General features: G+C 38.9%; 2 protein-coding genes across 3 annotated transcripts in view; both read left to right on the forward strand.

The window, feature by feature from the left end:
- HACL1 (2-hydroxyacyl-CoA lyase 1) overlaps positions 1–7,917 on the forward strand; it is a 20,901-nt gene extending 12,984 nt beyond the window's left edge. Inside the window, exons 10-17 of the mRNA XM_079300150.1 lie at positions 115–220; positions 1,576–1,659; positions 1,954–2,055; positions 2,952–3,106; positions 4,242–4,400; positions 4,689–4,796; positions 5,400–5,586; positions 5,990–7,917. Coding sequence (XP_079156276.1) covers positions 115–220; positions 1,576–1,659; positions 1,954–2,055; positions 2,952–3,106; positions 4,242–4,400; positions 4,689–4,796; positions 5,400–5,586; positions 5,990–6,022 — 934 coding nt within the window. The 3' untranslated portion in view covers positions 6,023–7,917. The remainder of the gene's footprint in view (positions 1–114; positions 221–1,575; positions 1,660–1,953; positions 2,056–2,951; positions 3,107–4,241; positions 4,401–4,688; positions 4,797–5,399; positions 5,587–5,989) is intronic.
- An 8,784-nt stretch (positions 7,918–16,701) lies between these two features.
- COLQ (collagen like tail subunit of asymmetric acetylcholinesterase) overlaps positions 16,702–19,996 on the forward strand; it is a 40,449-nt gene continuing 37,154 nt past the window's right edge. The window contains exon 1 of one of the 2 annotated variants that reach the window (XM_079300162.1): positions 16,702–16,941. In XM_079300162.1, the coding sequence (XP_079156288.1) occupies positions 16,836–16,941 (106 nt within the window). In that variant the 5' untranslated portion in view covers positions 16,702–16,835. The remainder of the gene's footprint in view (positions 16,942–19,996) is intronic. The other variant, XM_079300163.1, reaches the window with a different exon arrangement.

Raw genomic sequence — 19,996 nt, forward strand, 5'->3', positions numbered from 1 at the left:
AATTATATGTATATTGTGGGGTTTGCTGTGGTGGTTAGGATTGCTTCCAGTTTTTCAAAGACTGTTAAATGTAATAGTGATTCCTTATCTGATTCTGTCATTTCCCTTTATTAGGGCATTACAGCATGCTGATGTAATCATCTTGCTTGGGGCAAGGTTGAATTGGATTTTGCATTTCGGTCTTCCACCAAGGTATCGACAGGATGTGAAGGTTATTCAGGTAAGCAGGAAAATTATTATCAATGGAAGTCTTCTGTGTTGTAGCATTGACCAGAGCAATTACTGTAAATTATTTTGGTAATGTATTTCATGGGGCAAGTACTGCATATGGACAGTGCAGTATGGTGCATCTAGTTATGGTAATTCTCCAGAAATACTTAGGATCTCTTTATTTATTGTTTTTACTTCCTAATTTTTTTTCTAAGAATGATTACAATATTGTTCCTAGTATCAAGAGCTTGGTACTGCTATGATGAAGAGGGCAGACACTTCTATGCAGCTGACTAATGCAGGCTTGGACTCACAATAAGATCTTGCTTTTGTTAAGATCTTTGGATTGTTGAAATTTGTATGATTGAAAGAAAACTGTCTTTAAAATTGTGTAATCTTTCGTACTGCTCTCTTAGCTGAATTCTTCTGAAAAAGAAATGCTTTCAGGTCCTGTCATAATGTGAGAGCTCAGTCACTTGGAAATGTAATAAGATGAAGAAAGGCTATTTAACTAATTAATGCATTTGACAATCTGCCAGCTCTTAGAAAGAGAAGTCTTTAAATTGTGTCCTTAAAATCTCATTCCCAAGAGTCTCTGATCAAATGGTAGTAGTTGATCCAACATGTTGGCTCTCCAGCTTACACTGACCTGGAACATAGTCTAAAGTTCCAAACTTTGCAATAGCATTCATTTTTAAGCTGGATTTTTAAAAATAGACATTATTTCTGCAAATTTTACAACTATTTTTACAAATAATGCGTAATTTATGTTTCCTCTTCCTAAAGAAATTAAAGAAAATATTTTTTCATCTCACTTAATTTTTTTCACTGTCAGTGATTTGTATTAAAATACTAAGTCTGTTCATAGTCTGTGTGACTTGGTCAAAAGTAACAGTTTATGTAACCTTGGAGGGCTCATGCATCACTGATAGGTTTGCTTCAGTGCAATCTTTTCAGTGCAATCTTTTCAGTTTCTTCATGCTAACTAATTCTTACTGTCAGTGAAAAAACTGCTACTTTGTATAGACTTTATGGGTATACCTAAGCCTAGATTTTTAGCTCTCATACAATGTTGTAATAAAGTTCTACAGTGTCTGCAAGACTTGAAAGAAGCAAGCAGTCAACTTTAAGGATATGTATGACATTTTATTGAAATAGGTATGTACCATAGGGTTTTACTTTGTATAAAGCATTTCCTGATGTCACGTCAAGGAAAGGCAAAGGAAATTACCTGAACAGCCAAAACAAGGTATGAAGACACTGTTAGACATCTGCGTGTGTTAGGCCATTTTCCTCACTTGAACTGAAGGTAAAGTTGTCCTTAATATCCTTGAGCTAATGATTGTCCTTGTTTTTGAAATACAGATTGATATTTGTGCTGAAGAGCTGGGGAATAATGTAAGGCCAGCTGCAACTTTATTAGGTGACATAAACGCCGTGACTGAGCAGGTGCGTAATGTCCCGTGTCCTCTGGTTTTGACCTCAATTTCCTCTGATTCATGTGAAGCATATTGCCAGTGAAAAATAAAAAGAAAAAAAAAAACCCAGCTGTTCAAGGAAAATAATTTTTAGGCAGTATATCCATGTTGTATATCCAGTCTATTCTCAAATTATATGTTAAAGATTCTGGTTAGTGTTACTGCGATTGTGCTGGGATTGTTCTTGATAATGTTATTATTGATGCTTTTGTTGCCTTTTAAACCTGTTGAAAGACCCCTCTACAACATTTCAATATTGTTCCAGCTCCTAGAAGAATTCAACAAAAGATCATGGAAATACCCTTCTAATTCAGAGTGGTGGCAGAAGCTAAGAGGAAAAATAAAGAACAACGAGGAAAGATCAAAGGTAGTATGAAATTAAATAAATTAAAAGGTTTCTTTTATGCTGTAACAGGCATGGATGCATTGTCAGTTTTGTAACTGATCTATATCCAACCTCCTCAATTATTTCTCAGTTAAGTCACCCAGACCTTGAAAATTTGTGCAATTTTGGTACAGGCTTATTTTTCTTATGTTTAGGAACTGTAAGCATTATAGGTTAAGCATTCTATGGTTTTGTGTGAGTTCAAACTGGGAAATCATTACCCTTTGGGTTTGGATTCTTAAAGCCATTAGTAGAAGACAACAGCCAGAGCTGCTGTATTACAGGCACTGATATCTAAGCAATGGACAGATACTCCAAGTGGATACAGCTTTCTTCTAATTGTAATCACTGTTTGTAATTGTGCAGTTTATCAATGCTGGTCTAGGTTTAATCTATCCTAAAAGCAACTAGCTGTTAAAACCAAAAGACCAGGGATGCTTGGTATATACCTAACTTTATGTAACTCATATTCTGCAACTTCATATGCATGTTCCCAAGACTGGGATGTAAAATAAATTCTTTCTAGCAGATTGCTCTTTTGAATTACCTCCCAGCACACAGATGACAGCTCACTTAGGGTTGTCAGTAGTCAAACCTGGGTACAGAAAAGTTTAATGTGTCTCTTGGGCTAAACAAAGTTTTAATAGCTTCTGCTAATGATAGGCCATTGAATGGTGTCTGAGCTTGTTGAATCTCTGATAAATATTTGTGTCACCTGAATAGATACAGAGGGAGTGACCTTGATGTAGGGCGTGGAAAACCAAATACTCCAGCCTTACTATCAGAGTGTATTTTTATTTCCATCATTATTATTTTTGTTTCTCTGTTTTACACCTTAAATCTGTTAATGGGAATTACTAATATATTTTCTTTTAAAGGAATTAGCATTACAGAAATCTCTGCCTATGAATTATTATACAGTCTTTCATCACATCAGAGAGCTGATACCCAAGGACTGCATTTTAGTAAGTGAGGGAGCAAACACCATGGACATTGGACGAACTATGCTTCCAAATTTCTATCCCCGTCAAAGGTGTGGTTCTTTTGTTCTGACTCAACAGGCTACATTTCTACATAAATGTTTTCATTTAGCTAAGAAGTATAATGGTCTGGAAAACAGAATTATAATAGGTTGAGAGAGGGATTAAGGAATGTTTTTCCGCTCACATACTGGTATCTTGTCATAGGTTTTAACAATTCTCTGCATTCTCTGCAGCAGAATGGTGATAGTTGCTCTCTCTATCTTGTGGAAAGTGAGTGATGAGCATTGTGTTAAATTGCCTGACCTGGATGTTTGTTTCTGTGTCAGAGTCTATGATAAATATTGATGAAAAATCAAAACAATCATTGGGATTCTCATATTGAAAATAATTCATATGAAGAGTTTTTCTGTGGAACACTTAAAAATGGGGCAAACTTGAAAATTGGATTATATATTGGGCATGCTTTCTGTAAACTTGTATGCCTAAGGTGTGGGTGCTCAGAATATTGGTTTGTGAACAAAACAACCAACAATCAAGAAAACCCATGTACTTCCAGTAGAGTTGGGGGACACAGTAATGTTGCTGGTTGTCTCTTCAGACTGCACTGCACATATCTGAAAGCAAATTTGAACATTTAACCCTAGAATAATCTAGTGCTTTATGTACTTTTGTATCCATTATGTGCTTCTGATTAAAATGAACTAACTAAATTATAGCTTTCAATTTGATTTCAAATGGTTGAACAGAAGACTAAAATTTGGGCAGCAGTATTTAATCAATGGCTTTCAGACTAATATTTTCAAGGAATTAAATATAGAAATATTTCATGTTGTCTGTCTCTACAGTAATTGAATGTTTTCGAAATACTGTTACTATGCAAGCTAAAAGTATATGAGAATAGTTCTTTGTTGCAGCACTAGTGTACAGGAGTTTTTCATTTTAATTTGAGTTCCAGTATGCTTATATCATATCATCATATATATTTAAAACATTTACAGTTTTGTCAAATGTTTGGCTGAATATAAAATAATTCCTACATGTGGTATCTCTTTATATACCAACTATTTATAAAACAGTATTTGAATACTGTATCGCAAGGTATTGAAAATAAAAGTAAGGCATCATGGATTAATTGAAGAGATTGAATAGAAATAAATGGATAGTAATTCTGTATTCTCCCTTTAGGCTTGATGCAGGTACTTTTGGAACCATGGGAGTGGGGCTGGGTTTTGCCATAGCAGCTGCAATGGTAGCCAGAGACCACACACCTGGAAGGCGAGTTGTCTGCATAGAAGGGGATAGTGCTTTTGGATTTTCTGGAATGGAGGTGGAGACTATCTGCAGGTAACTGGTTTTTGTGGCTCAAAATGCTCTTCAGGGTCATTCTAATTAGAAGACTTTAAGTGCTGGTAGGTGGGGTATCCATAAAACACATGAAAACAAGTCAAAAAACATACATGCTCATTTTTAATATTGTTGTGATGCAGTGCTTTACCAGTGATGTTTAAATCATATTTCAGGTGGAAGTGATTTTTTTTTTTTTTAATTTGTAAATAAAATTACACTCTTAACATCTTACAGATGGGGATAAGTATTTCAGAATTCTTCCAAATATCTTTTGTCTTTTTATAGATACAACTTGCCAATTGTGATTATCATAGTAAACAACAATGGGATTTATACTGGTCTGGATGCAAATTCCTGGGAGGAGATGTTAAAGTTTGGTGACCCTGCTACATGGTAAGCATCTTCAAAGTATGTCCTGTTAACTATGGAAGAAATTACCAAAATGGTCATTCTCTTAATTTTTAATGCTTTGTGATCCAGGTTAAAATTACTTTTATAGTATCAATTTACTCCTGGGCTAAGCTCGTGTAAGAACCAGTTACCAAAAGCAAACAGCCAACCTAATTCCAGCCTGCTGTTTGCTCAACAGTGCAGCAGAGAGATGATTTTCTATTAGTTTTCTTAGGTTCTTGCAGCAGTTCAGCCCACACAATTCAGAGTTCACAGTGGGCTAACTTTCAGATTCCTGATAATGTCCAAAATTGCCTGAGACTTGAGTTCTGAGTTTACAGAGGACTTCTGCTTCTGAGCTGTGATCTCTGCACAGGGAGAACTAAGCTAAAGCTTTGCTGAGGCATGTCTCCACAACATAAAAATGAGAATGGTACCCTATAAACACATCTTAGGTGATGCAGGAGCCATAGTTCTTTGAGCCAGAAGAATTCCTCAGGCCAGCACAATAATCATCTTGCACTTTAAAATTGGTGCTAAAGTAATTGAATTAGTCAGCCTGGCAATTTTCCCGTGCCATTAATCATGTTTTCCATTCTGTTACAGTGTACCTCCTGTTTCTCTCTTGCCAAATGCACCCTATGAGAAAATTATGTCTGCCTTTGGAGGTAAAGGATACTTTGTTAAAACACCAGAAGAGTTGCAGAATGCTCTGAAAGCAAGTGTGACTGACAATCAAACACCATCTCTTATAAATGTAATGATTGATCCACAATCTGAGAGAAAGAAACAGGTATGTATATGTTTTCCTTCCTTTTTCTGCAAGCTTCATGGTGGTGAGCTTCTGAAAACCTTAGGGACTTAAAGCACAGAGGAGGCAGAGGTGGTTGCAAGGCAGAAAGATTGTTCTTGGATTTGGGAGATGGAGAAAACGGGTCTTTTTACAGGATGTCATCTGCTTTCCTTGCTATCTGCTTGTTTGGGATTTTCCCCCCTGGCTGTTGTTAATGTATAGTGTCCTTAATGACTGTTTCCAGAATTTAAGGTCATTCCTTTTCATTCTAGACCAAAGGAGATGAGACATTTTTGAGCCATCTTTATGTCCTGTGGATTCCCTCTGGTGAACTGTTCCTCTTACTGTTTGCCTATTTTGATGTGGTTTTTATTCAGTGTTGGTTTGGTTTTTTTGCTTCTAGGAGTTTCCCTGGCTGACTCGTTCTAGCCTGTAGTAGAAGAGGAAGATGATGGTGGTGCAAGGCAGCGTGTTAAACAAAACTGAACTGTTTTCTGGAAGTGGAACTGATACAACTGTATTTTACATGAGTATTGGAACAAAGTGGGGTTTTAGAACTGCTGTTAGAGGAATCTTTAAATGTTGAAATTAGGTAATTGTAAAATGAGAAAGACATATGGCTATACCAGGCCTTCTGGCAGGTTCTACACAAACACTGATGATAAAATTATGTACTTTTTCTTTTACTCGGAGTAATACCCATTATTTGTGAATTAATCTTGAATGGTTCTGGATGAACAGAATAAGGTGAGGGTTTTTTTGAGGGCTATCTGAAACATAGAAGTGTTTGACAGTCTGCAGTTATAGTAGCGTGATTCTTAACCAACCACACTACTGTTCTACTTGTTAAAAACTTTGTCCTCTAAGGATCAAACCAAAGCATCTTGTTGTGAATAATTCCTGATTGGCCTCATTATGCATCAAAGCCTGTTGCATTGGTAGTAGCTTCCTGATTTTACAGATTGATTTTTGAGCTCTTCTGAATGTAGAAGTAATGTATTAAAATACAGACTTACTCAAGGGCTAAGCTTCTGCCTACTGAATTTGTTTTTACTAACTGGAAATTGTGGTGTTTGTAGGAAAGAAAATCCTGGACTTTTGTTTGAAGCTTATCTCTCCACAGACACCACCATGTCTCTAGGCTGAAAATGTGGCCATATTTATTAGTGAGATTTACAGTATGAATAGATTGTAAATCTTAATAATCAGAAGCATTTTAAATAAAACATTACCACCACTATCACTGAAATATCAACAATGACACCAAAAAAAAAACCCAAATGAAAGCAAAATTTTAAAAAATCTCTCACCAGAGCAACAATGGTAAAAGCAGTTAGACTGGAGCATAATATCCATTTTGGCTGGCATCACAGAGCAACCACCAGTGTCTATGCTGTGGCTGGCTAATTGTCTAATAAAGGTTCTTCATGTAACTGTATAGAAATCTGGAGTCCCACCTGTACTGTGATGCAGAGGTAACATTTAAAGCAGATATTTGGCCTGCCTGGCATTCTGTCTACTGTGTTTTTATTTGTTGCTGCATCTGACAATCTGACTTAGAGTTCAGACTGTAAAAATGAAGTAGATCTTTGTCTATGCTTCTGTCATGACCTACAGCAGCTACTATGCAGGATACTCTAAACAGATTACTTTATATTTACATCTCATTTTAAATGTACAAGTTCTTTGTTACATGCACAAAAGGGAGTATTCTGTCTCTGATTTTGCTTTTGCTTGCTTTATTTTCTATAATTCCATTGTCAGTAAGTGTTAGTTATCTAGTAGAAGGCACTTGATGACCTAAGGAGAGAGAGGACTGGGCTGGCAAGGGACTGTGGCCTACAGTCAGGTTTGTTGCAAAAGGCCTGTTTTATTAGGTCTGGCACTTTAGTTCAGGTCTGGCCCAAGGCCATGGGTTACTGTTAGGCAGAGGAATGTAGAAATGTCTCTGCACACTAGTACAGGGAGATAATATCTGAAAGAAACAATATCTGAAATAATCTGAAGTGCAGAAGGATTAAATCCTAGAATGGATGCAGCTCATAAAAAAATGTAAGGCTGCTGAGTTGCTGTGTTCTCTGGGGTACTCTGCAAGGAAGGTGGAACAATATTGAATCTTGACATTTGTCTCATTCTTCTTGTCTCACAAATTAATTTTGATATTTTTCAGTGATTAAACACAGTCTGTTATTATGGTGTAAAATATCTCCAAGAGTTAATGCTGGAACTGACCTCAGGGGAGATAATTTGCATTGGATAAGCAAATGTAGAAATTACTGTTTTATACTTGAAAATTAATAAAAAGTGATTTTCATGCTGTTTCTCCTTTAATGAGAGTATTTGAATTATGTCAGCATTTGGTGTCAGCTGTTGGGAATCAGCTTATATCTGATTTCCTAAAGTGTTGAATAACTACAATAACATGAACAATTTATTTTAAGTCAAGATGTGGAAAAGTGGAAAGCAAAAAAATTGAAATTGTGGGGAGGTGATAACACAAGTGATAACATCAGTTTGGATTTCATTAAGCTTTAAAAAAGCTTAAGAAAGAATTAACACTGCATTTCTTGTTGCTTTAAAATAGACATAAATACCATGATATAATAGAATTTCTTAGGTTGTAATGATTCGGGGTTTTGAGATGAGAGAGGGCATGATTTCCATGTAAAACCAAGGAGAGTGAAATCTCTGTTCCTTTGTTTGTAGAGCTTACCTGCATGGTATTGTTTTACATCATAGAGTTAATCTAAGAGGAATATTAGGTGGATGAAATTGCATGAAAGAGAACAGTTTCAAAGATGAGACAGAAACAAGCTGTCTCTGAAATGTCCTAATTTTATTAAAAGGAGACAAAAATTACAGATGTAAGCTTGGAGAATGCTGTGACCCATGTGGCTTTACCCAACTGGAAGTTTTCCTTCAATGCCAGAATTTGGAACTAAAGATATTGAACACATTCAAGAGGAAGAAAATATCTGGGTCTCAGCTGAGAGAAGATGCTTGAAAGAGTGAGTGTAATTTACTGGGACATGCCAGGAAAAGTTTATGTTTAAATAAGATGCAGTTCTGACTCTTTCTTATGGTTTTCAGGTAAATCAAGAATATTTGAAATATTTGCTCTATGTGTTATGAGTGCCCTCCATTAATCATTAGTCTCATGCCTGTTAAAAGTTTTCTGACAAGGGCCCACTCAGTTCTTGGGGTTAGGAAGCCCAAAGTTCAGTCCAGTAGCAGCACTTGTCCTCTTCAAAGAGACATGAAAGGAGTTGAAACATGGGACCAACAAGGGGTACTGGAAAAGTATTACAGACATGTCCAAAACCCAATGGGTAATTTCATTAGGAGCCACAAAAGAATGGCTTGGTATGAGAAATAAGAACCATGGAATCACAGAATATTCTGAGTCGGAAAGGACCCAGAAGGATCATCCAGTTTAACTCTAAGTGGGTCCCCACAGGTATCAAACCCCCACCTTGGCATTATTAGCACCATGCTCCAACCACCTGAGGTAAGAGGTCAGGTTTGTTACTGTCTCAGCAAAAATACCTCACAAAATAACATAAGGTGTTGAGTGTGTTCCTGCAGCCCCTTGTGTGTTCAGCTTGCTAACAGGTTTAGTTTGCAATAATTCCAAACTGCTCAGTAACTGTGTTCCACCTTTAGTCTGCAGTTAATTCCATAGGCTCTGCCCTTTGAGCATTTGGGTGTTGCCTTCAGTTGCCATGGCCACATAGCACATACCCATTTAAATGGAAATCAGGTGTAGGTTTGGTGCGGCCAGATTTGATTTTAAGTACTCCTTCAAAAGCCCAAGTACACATAAAACAAGCAGCAATGCATCTTCAGGTCAGCCACTCTGGACCCACAAGCAGCAAGCACACACTGGCTGGAAGCTGTGGTAAAATCTTATTCAGAAATATGTCTTCTGCACTGACTATCTCTTGTTTTATATGTTGTAATCACATTTCCCCCTGCAGCTCTTTTTAGGATGTTTGAAGAGCTTGGCTGTGCTTAGAGGAAAGAGTGCTAGGCACTCCTCTACTTAGTAATTTTGTGATGTCAGACCAGGTGTCAGAGCTGCTCCTCTGTATGGCAAACTGGCAATGTGACTTTTGTCAATTGATTTACTTATAACTGAATATTAAAATTAGGAAGAAACAGCTATTCTGAAGGAGACATTTGCTGTTTCTTTTGATGAGGTGATTGAAACCAGATGGACAAGCTTTAAAGCAGACCCTTCCAGCAAATTATGGGGCACACTAATATAAATGAGTTATTTCAGTGTCTGTTCTTTCCAGGAATCTCTAAGATGACTGAAGTAGTGATGAAATAAGTGAGAAAAGTTAATAAAGTGACAGTCTGCTTGCTTGAGTCAATATACTTAAGAAATTTTGGGTTTCATCAGTCTTTTCAAGTAGGTGATAGAAAAAACAAGGAAGGATGCTACTGAAAATGTTGCATATTTTAATCTGGAATTTTTTTTCTTTTTGTCAGCTATAGAATGTCTGAGCAATCTAACTAGCAATTATTTGTACAATACCTTGGATCAAATTCTAGACTGATGCAGAGAAGGGATGCTTTTGAAGACAGGATATGAATTGCTGTACTTGAGAGTTGGAGAAATGGATTAGCATCTTATCTAGGATTGTATAAATGGCCATGATCCCATAAATGTAAGCAGCTTAGAACATCTTTGCACATAAGTGATGGGAGTTTTCCTCTAGTACTTAGTGCTAGTAATGCTACAACATGAGGAATTTAGTGACAGACTCACAAAAGCCTTTTTACATCTCCAACCTATACAGCAATCTAAGTTTCTGTGGCTCTTGATTCCAGAAAGCAATCACTGTTCCTGGGCATGAATTTTGTGCAGTGACTACCTGCAGCTGTTGCAGCATGAAACTTGGCTAATGCTCCTTAGGTCTTGTTTTGTGTAGTTGAATTCAGTAAGACCTTATTAATGATTTTGGTGCAGAAGCTGTTTTTTCTGTAAGTTTTTGTCTCCATGTGCCAAACTGCCCTTTGGTAAGGATGCCTTAAATACAAATTACTGAAGCTTCAAAAGTAGGACTTTATAATGGAAATTCTAATGCAGCTTTAATTGGAGTTTCCTGATTCTGCAAAGGGTGATAGGAAAATGCACATTTCTAATTTGATTAGGTTCAGTTATCCTGTGTTTGGAAGATGACAACCTTGACATCCCAGAATGACAGGGCAACAGGCAGTGCCCAGGCATTTTCTATGGCTGCCATGGTAGCAGTGTAGCTAGGCTTCAAAATCTGAACCACCTTTAACCTGAGCCAGCATCTTTTAAAGTCAGCCTGAAATTCATTATCAGCTTACAAAAACTGGGCATTTTTCCAACATGGATGTGGCTTGCCCAACAGCTATGGTGCCTGAGGACTTTCACTGAATCCTGCTTGCTGTAGTATCATGGTCAGCATTTGTAATCATCTGTTTGCTTAAAACACCTTAAAAATCAAAAATGTTCTGCTATTTCTTCTTGCTGTTCTACTGTGACCTATTTCTTTACCTTTCCCCAGCTTTATAATGTTGGTTCTTCTGTCAAGCCTTTGGGTAAACCCTTGGATGTTGTTCTCTGACACTGCTCCCCAAGTGTGCTTAGCAGCTCTTCTGCTGGTTTTGCATCCTGTAAGTCACAGGATCCCAAAACATTTAGTCCCCAGAGGTATCCAGGACAGAGAAAAATGAGCCATGGGAAAAGGAGGCTTCATGTTATTTAAAAGATGAGGCATCTGCAGCTTTTTCAGGCCCTGATTTGGCAAGGTTACCTATGCATATGCTTCATTTCAGGAGCACCTTCATTACTTTCACTTGCAAGCCTGTGGTTACACTCATGATTAAGTGTTTTCCTGAATTAGTGGTGCTTTGGCCACTCATGTGAAGGGCACTACAGCCTTCTGTAGAGGATTCCTGTGTCTGGGGGCATCTTCCTAGGCATGTATTCTCCTAGACACTGGTGTTTGGATCCATGTTTATTTGCATCTCAGTGGTGTAATGGGCTGTACTGCAGTCTGAAATTCAGGAGTAGGATGCTGCATTGCCAGACATCTGTGAAGCTCTTTGGAATTAAAAGTCCTGAGTCTAGTGTGAGCATTAAAATAATGACATTGATAATTCTTTTCTGAAAAAAATCACTAAATTTTTTCTGTTGACAGAGAAAAAAGAAGACTGTGCTTTGTGGTGTTTAATTCATTGGGCTCTTTGGCAAGCTAGATGATAAATCACTTAAATTAGGAGTTGTAGGAGCCAATTACTGCCAGGTATTCCTGTGTTCTGTGCCTCCAGCAGCACATCAGCAATACTGGTACAGGAAGGGAGTTCTGCAGACATTTACTAATAGAAGTAAATAGCAGTAAACAATCCAAATTTTCATTTCAGAAAATGAAAAAGATCACCCTGCACACTATTTGCATCTCCTCTAGTTGCAAGTACCAAGACCAGACTGGTCTTACAGCTGTGACTTGTTTGTGATTCACTGTCCAAGGATGTTGAAGACAATTTATTTACTTAGATACTGGTGATGTTAGACCTCAGTTGGCTGGGACTACAGCAGTTGAGACCATCTTCTTCATCCCTGTAGGACATTTTTCTGTGAATCCTTCTGAGGTTTTGCGTGTTTGCCCCAGATTTTCAAAAGCTGGCAATCCTGGATATATATCTTTATTCTCTGCAAATGTGTGAGCATGTATAATCTCATCCAGCAGGAACATTGTGTATTCTGCAGTTTGAAAACCAAGGTTTAAAAGAAAAAGTAAGTGAAAAAGAAGAAGATTGCTTTTATAAAGGTCAGCACCTGAGTTATTGTTTTAAAGTTGTTCTACTTAGTTGTGCCCTTCAACAATACAAGTCCAAAAGTGGGATTGCTTTGGTAGCTTTGATAGAAGTCACTTTGAATTATCCCATAAACTTTAATCATGTCCTTAACCCTTGTTCTGTAGTCTTCAGTAAAAAAAGAAATGTGTGTGTGAGGATTATTCATAAGAATGGGGAAAAAAAAAAAAAAGTGAAGGACTGAGCTTTGGAATTAAGTCTAAAAGTTCAACATTTAATGTTTAAAGATGAACTTTCTAAACATGGGATAAGAGCTGGGCTGCTCTGTAAACAAATATGCTCTGAAGAGTGTAAAGATAAATTGGCTTCCCTAGTGAGTTTTGCAGTTCTATGAACTATAGAGTACAGAGAAAAGAGGAGACCAGAAGGCTGCTGCTTGTTGTGGAATGTATAGCATCCATTAAGTGGCTAATTTACAAAAAGGAGTTGATTTAGGAAATTGCTAGTCATGAATGTCCTGCCATCAATGCCCTCCTTCACCCTGTTCATGCAGAGGGTGGCAATCTGAAGACAGACTAGTGCTGGCTTGCCTTTAGCCAGCCATCTGCTCCTGCCCTGTTATGCAGCTGGGTGACTGGCATGGCTGTGGGGTAAGCCAGAGCTTCATCAAGTGTGAATGTGCTTGGATTTGCTTCATTGCACGGTTAGTGGGTCTGTTCCTTTATGGGCTTCTGAATTAAATTTAAATACAGCAGCAAGGAAATGGTGAAGCCACTCACTGGCTTTCTGCACTTATTATCATTTTGCTTCAGCAGCTGCCTTTGTACTTTAGGTACCACCATCATCCAAGGTGATGTTAGCTGTGTTGTCATAGCACTAAATCTAAGTGTTGGACATAACCAATTCAAGTGTGCAAAACTGAATACGCATTTTTATTGTGAAAAACAATTGTTGCTAAATAACTGTCTCACAAGGATAATGTAATTATAAAGAATCTCTTCCAGCTCCTGCTCTAATTGAATGAACAGGATTCTTCTGTGCTACTTTGCAGACACAAGCTGTTATTGAATTACTGCATTAACTTGGGGTTGCTGTTTTACCTTTGCCCCACTCAGGAAAAGACCTTTCAGACTTTTGAACTAGAAAATCTCAATTACATACTGAGTATCTCAACAGGACAAGTGGGAATGGTTTCAAACGAAAAGAGAGTAGATATAGGCTAGATAAAAAGGACGAAATTTTTTGTGGTGAGGAAGGTGAGACAGTGGAACAGTTTGTCCCATGAAATGATGGATGCCCCTTCCCTATAAACATTCAAGTTCAGGTTGGGTGGGCTTTGAGCAACCTGGTCTAGTTGAAATGTCTCTGCTTATTGCAGGGGATTAGACTAGATGACCTATCTGTCCCAGATTATTCCATAATTATCTTTGTCCTTCTAACTACAATGGTGTTAATGGAAGAATTTGAGATTGATGGTATTTTAACTATGTTCATTTTACCTTGTCTAGTTGATGCAGTACCTGCAAACCAAAAGGTTTGAACAGGGCTGGGAAGAAGCCTTTTTACCAAGTGTTCATTAAGTCTTGCATAGAAAAATGCTTCTAAATTCTGTTTACATGGTACTGTCTATCAGCAGATCCCTCTGTGCCCTTCTGAGAGCTCAAGTTTGGGCTGAAAAGGTCAAGCAACAGCTCCTTGAATAGACAAACTCTTCAGATTATTTTTTTTCATTATGTGTTGGTTGGCTTTTGGCATTTTTAGTTGCTGTGGCATCTACCACAAATGAAAAACAAAAAAGAATGAGGAATAGCTGGAGAAATGCATTGCTTGGCTGAGCAAGTTCACAGGGCTCAGGCCTGGAAAGCACATGTTTGTCAAGTCCCTCATGCCTGACTCCCCCTGCTATGTGACACTTTCCCTCAGGATTCTCTCTGCCGTAGGCACTGATGCCATGAGGTCAGAAAGAAGCTGTGTGACCAGGTGTACAGCCATGTCATCCAGCCTGGAGCAGGGAATGTCAGTCTGCTGCACTGCCACCTGCCTAAGCCAAATCAAAGCTATTGTCCATTTATTTCCAATGGACTTTGTTCTTCTCTCCTGAAACCATTGCTAACCTTGCCAGCAGCCTCAGCTGGTAAAGCCAACACCTCAAAATTAGAGGAAACAGAGCACAGGACTTGCACTCTGACATGGCCCTGTAATGAGAGCTTTCCACTAAAATCTAAAGAGGAATACAACTACATCATGAAGAGGTTTCTTCAAACAAATGTAAGCCCAAATGTGTTCTTTTGAGTTTTTGTGGGAGATGGTGTATTTTCCACAGAAGAGGATGTGCCCACAGAGCTTTCTTCTCTCATTGGTTGAGAGCTATTTCAGGTCAAACAGGCTCAGAGTGATGGAGATGCTATGCTGAAAGAAAGGACAACATTGACAAAACCTCCATTTTAATCGGGGTTCTCCACTGCAATAAGTAGATTTAAAAGTCTCTATTGAAGAATTGACTGCAAAGTTAACTTTATGTGTTTTTCACAACTCTAAACTAGAATCATAGAAGGAGGGGAAATATATTGGTCCTACTGCATGATCTTAGTTCTTTCTAGAATTATTTGATTAATTATTTCCTTATCAAATGGAACTTGTTTTGTACTAGAAATTTCTACCAAATTTTCAGTTGATAAAAGGCTGCAGGAAAATTTCAGCAGGATTTGAAATTATTCGCTTGTTCCTTTGACTAACTATTTTGTTGATCACATATTTTCAGAGGTGAATCTTTTAATACAATCTTGACATTTTAATTTTTGAGCAATTTTTTTCCAGCCTCCATGCAGTCTTCTAACATGAAGATTGCAGCTGGACATTTATCTTATGTGCTTAGGGCTTGTCATGAAAAACTTCCCAAGAGCTATTTCTTTCCCTCTGAGATGTAGCATGCCAAGAGGACTAATGGCACTCACTTAATCCGTGGTTATATTGGTCAAAGAAGAAAGAAGCCCAGTTACTATCTTCACTAAGAAAAGCCAAATATTGAAAAGTAGCAGACAGTGGAATAAAGTAGATAAGATTAAATTAAAATAGAAACTATGTTATCCAAAATATTGCAGTACTGGAAAGAGATTTTAGAAAGCATTATAGTTATATTAAGCATGTCCTTTAGGGACAAAAATGTGTAAGGCAGATGTAATTCTTCCCATCTAGCCATTACATTTAGAAAGATTTTGTCAATATATTTGCAGTGTCTTGAAAGTAGCAGCCAAGACTGTTTGACCGGAATTGTGGAAGTATCTCATTTTTCTCTTCAGTGGAATTAACATCCAGGGAACATGTCACCATTTCTGTCCATGAGAACTCTTCTCAAATAGGAAAAAAATCAATTCTATAATTAATCCAAAATATTTTCACGTTTTTCTTGGAGGAAACTATAAACAGTGGGCAAAGAAAAGTATCTCCATCTGGGAGAGAGTAATGTTTTCTACAGCAAAGGATGTTCCTCTAATTTTCATGAAACCACTATCAGATTCTAGGCAGAGAGGAAGATCTCCCTGCTACTCTTGCAGAGGGCACAAATTAATCTGTAAAGCCCTGCGTGTTGCAGTAAAGCCCAAACTTGTGTGCAGGTAGTGAGGGCACTTGCTGCTTTTCAGAGAGTGGGAAGTTTGTTTTCTTCACTGTGTAGTGTGTTGACCTTCTCCACCCCCAGAGCTGATAGCATTTCATTCACTCCATCATGGCACATGCATTGTTTCTTCCCCCTGTTGCACTCCATCAGTGAACTCTGCAATCCTGCAATGTCTGGCACTGTCAGTGATGCTGCTATTCTCGCTTAAATCTAAAATAACAATAATGTGTTTGTCTGTTTGTGAAGCTTTTGTGGCATCCCTCACCTTGGGCTGCACTCTGTGCACAAATGCAACGCTCGTTGCTGCCAGGGATAAGCAGATGTTAGGTCACTGCTCATCTCTCTCATTAAGGCAATTAGTGACCTGTAGAAGATGATCAATCAGGGATTTTATCCATCTTGATGCCAGTGTCTGGTTGCCTGTACCGAAGGATTCTGTTTACAGTCCAGTTCTTAATTTCTCCCATTCCTACTCATCATTATTATTATCCAAAGTGCCTTTTTGCTTCTGTTAGCAAAACCAGAATCCCCCATGCCTCAGTTTTAGCAGCTAATGTCCACAATAGGGGCAACTGATCCAGCACAGGAGTTAAATATAACTGTGTCTAGTGTAAGGAGAAGATTTAATGGGAAATGGTTGGCATTCTTTCTTCCTAAAGGCACGGAGAGGGAGGGGGAAGAGAGAGAGAGAGAGAGAGAGACGTACACACAGAGACACACACGCATCCCATAGTGAGGGCAGAGGCAGAGAGCAGGCAAGGCAGAGAGGGAGAGAGGGCAGAGAGAGCCCCAAGGCAGCCCTGTGCCTCTGAGCTGGGATCTCCAGGGCAGAGCCAGCATGCTGCTCCTCAGCCTGCTTGTCCAGGGATCTTACCTGCTGCTTTTCTCCTGCTTTGCTTTGTCTCAGACCGCCTACGCTGACAATGTCTTCTCACTTTCAGCAGGTAAATGGCTTTAAGTCGTTACTTTTCCTTGCTTGGAGCACTCTGATTCTTGCACTTTCTGGTGATTGGGAAATAAAATAAAAAAAACAACTCCAAATTGCAGATCTCGGCTGAGGGATTTTGCATTGCAGACCTGCTCTGCCACACGCCAGAACATTTTGTTGCTTGGTCAGTTTTGCTTTTTGCTTTATAATTTCTGGTTTTAAACCCCTCCCTTCCCTTCTCCATGAGAAATAATGGGCGAGATCCTCAGCTGTTCAAAAATGCTTTTTTTCCATTGGCCTCTGTGGTGCCGTGCTAATGCGTGGATCTGGCCCAATTAGTTTATTACTTGCATGTCTGCATGTTTCTTTCTACTTTGGATGAGTTTAGGTAGAACGCAGCAAGGGGAAGAAAATGAATCTCAATGTATATCTGCTTCTATAAATAAAGCCCTGACCTCAATGAGTGCTGCTGGAGCCCGACTGGATGTTAGCAGAATAAACATCATCTGGCTCTGGCTATGACACTAACAAACACTCGGATGGCTTACATAGCAAACAAGAGTCCGCTGCATGGAAAATCCCTGCTAGGCAAAGACAAAACAAATTAGTTGCCAGCTGAGCCAGGGCACTGGAAATCCCTCTTAATAGATTTTACAGTTTCAGCAGTGAGACTTTCCTTCAGTCACATTCTGTGCAAAGGAAGGGGAAAGCCAGCTAGAGCTCTGACTCCATCTTCTTTGAGGAACTTTCACCAATTTATGGCAAACTGCAGTTTCCCACCTTCTCTCTGCTATTCTGTATCAATACAGAGGCTTCTAACTAATATCCTGTGCTCCTTCAGTGTCAGATTTGAGATAATTCAACTGAGGTTGGCCAGTCAGGGCCTGCTACACCTATAGATCCTCCCATGGCTTTCACAGTGATCAAAGGGGTGTGTATTTTAAGTCTCTACATAAAATCAACCCTAGACTGGACTTAAAGGCACATGGCCTTTCTTGCTCTCAAATCCCTCTGCTGTATACTCATGGAGCCAGATGGTTTGCATTCAAGCTCTCTCAGATGCTAAAAAGCCTTTAAATTTGTTGCCCTTTCTTTTTGATTGGGTTGTGCTTTTCCCATTATGTTGAGGGTAGTTAATGGTGAGGTACAGGAATGTCCAGGATTTCTTTTCCCTGGTGCACTCCAAATTGCTTTGCAATAAGCATCAGACCTCAAAATTGATGTTGCCTTGATGCTTGTAGATGCCACACAGACAAACAAGAATGTGATGTTTCCATTGCCTTCTCCTGTGGCGCATGCTTGTGTGTCTAGAGAAGACATTTGAGCTGGCCTGTTGAGACATAGCAGTTCAACAAATAACCTGCCCCAAAGAAGAGGGAAGATTTGCCATCTCTGCTGAAACCATAGCAGAAGAAGTAAACATGAAGGAAAATGCCAGAGCCTGCTCTTTGTAGTGGAGCATTTTCCACAGGGCAGTTGGGGTCTTGTCTGCAAAGACCCCTTTAGGCAGATCCCCACCCCACAGTCTGCTCCATGGCAAAGTCCACTCTCTGTTCTTCTGGCCAAGACACTGAAAATCACCTCTAAACCCAGCCAGCTCTTAGAGAGGCTCCTGCCATATATGCATTGTCAATGTTTGCTTGATAATATTTGGAAAAAATTGCAGTGGGCCAAAGATTCTGTCATAATCCCGCAGCCACAGGGCTGGGTTGAGACATATCTGTGTGTCATTATTAGTTGCTAATCAGGGCTATTTGGTGTTAAAAATTATATAATAAGGGATTCCTTTACTGTTTTGGTTGCATCTGCAATTTAAGAAACTTCTAAGAAAAAAGCAGTAAGTTCAGATTTTTCTGGTAGAAATATGAGAGTGGGCATGGAAGGTGAATTAATTCCACTTACATTCTCAGTTACTTTAGTGATTTTGCAAATGTTCTCTGACTGTCAGCTGGGTCAATTATTTGCATTTGGCACCAGGATGCAATTCCACATTTAAAGAATGAATTTCAGCAGTGCACTTTCAAATTCTGAAACTAATCCCATTTAGCAGACAGGATGTTCTTAAGCAATCACTTCTCTTTCCTGTAGTTGGAAAAAAAACATTTCAGTATCTTCCAGGTGTGTCTGAAAACTTTTCGCCTATGAGTACTTTTATTTTTGTCTTCACACATTTTTGCATAGCACCAGGTCACAATTATAAAGGCTTACAGGTCACAAAGCAGTAACTAGAAAGCAAAGGGGAAACAGCAGCCTGTAGGGTAGAAAAGTGTTTGTACAATAATTGGGGAAAGAAGAATAATCCGATTCTTTGTTTTCTGCCAACTCCACCTTAGAGTCCCATCAGCCTCAAGCAACAGTTCATCCTTGTTTCTAGAAGTATTTTGGGTGTCATGTCAGCTCCAAAGAGTTGAGTCTCATGGTGCTGAAGTGTCATTTCTGGGGAAAATATTCCAGGGAGTAATATTATAACACCTTAGAACAGCATGTGGCTGTGGTTCCACATGGCAGTGGAGAGCCCCAGGGTGGGTAGCTCAGCCCCTGGAGACAGCAGGTTATTTTCAGGGTGCTTGTCATATCCCACCCTTACACCACTTGTGTTTGTGGTGTCATTCACATCTATTTTTCAGAGCTCTGCCCTACTGAGGCTCCTGAGCTGCTGCACTCACATGATGAAGGCATGAGTTCTGTAGTCGTTTTTAGGAGGGCTACATGAACCAGTCTGCACCTTGTAAGAACCAGCCTGAAGGAAGCCACATTCCGAATTCAGGTAGTGGGAAGTCTTTCTTCTCTCCTCCTCATTCCTACTCCTCCCCTTTACTGTTCATCCAGGTCCAAGGTTTTGCAGAGAGATGGGACAGTATGTAAATTACCAGAAGCATCTGAAGAGAAACAACTGCATCTCAATGCTTCTTCTGGCCTTTTATGCATCCCACAAGTGCATCCCTTGATCCAGTCGATACTGATTCATAGTCCATTGAAAATGTTATGGTGGATCAGTTTAAAATAACTCAATGAGATATCAGAGCACTATTGGCACTATTCCTCATACTTTCTTTGCCTTTGTCCTGTTA

This window comes from Erithacus rubecula (assembly GCF_903797595.1).
Source record: "Erithacus rubecula genome assembly, chromosome: 3".
Taxonomy (NCBI): Eukaryota; Metazoa; Chordata; class Aves; order Passeriformes; family Muscicapidae; genus Erithacus; species Erithacus rubecula.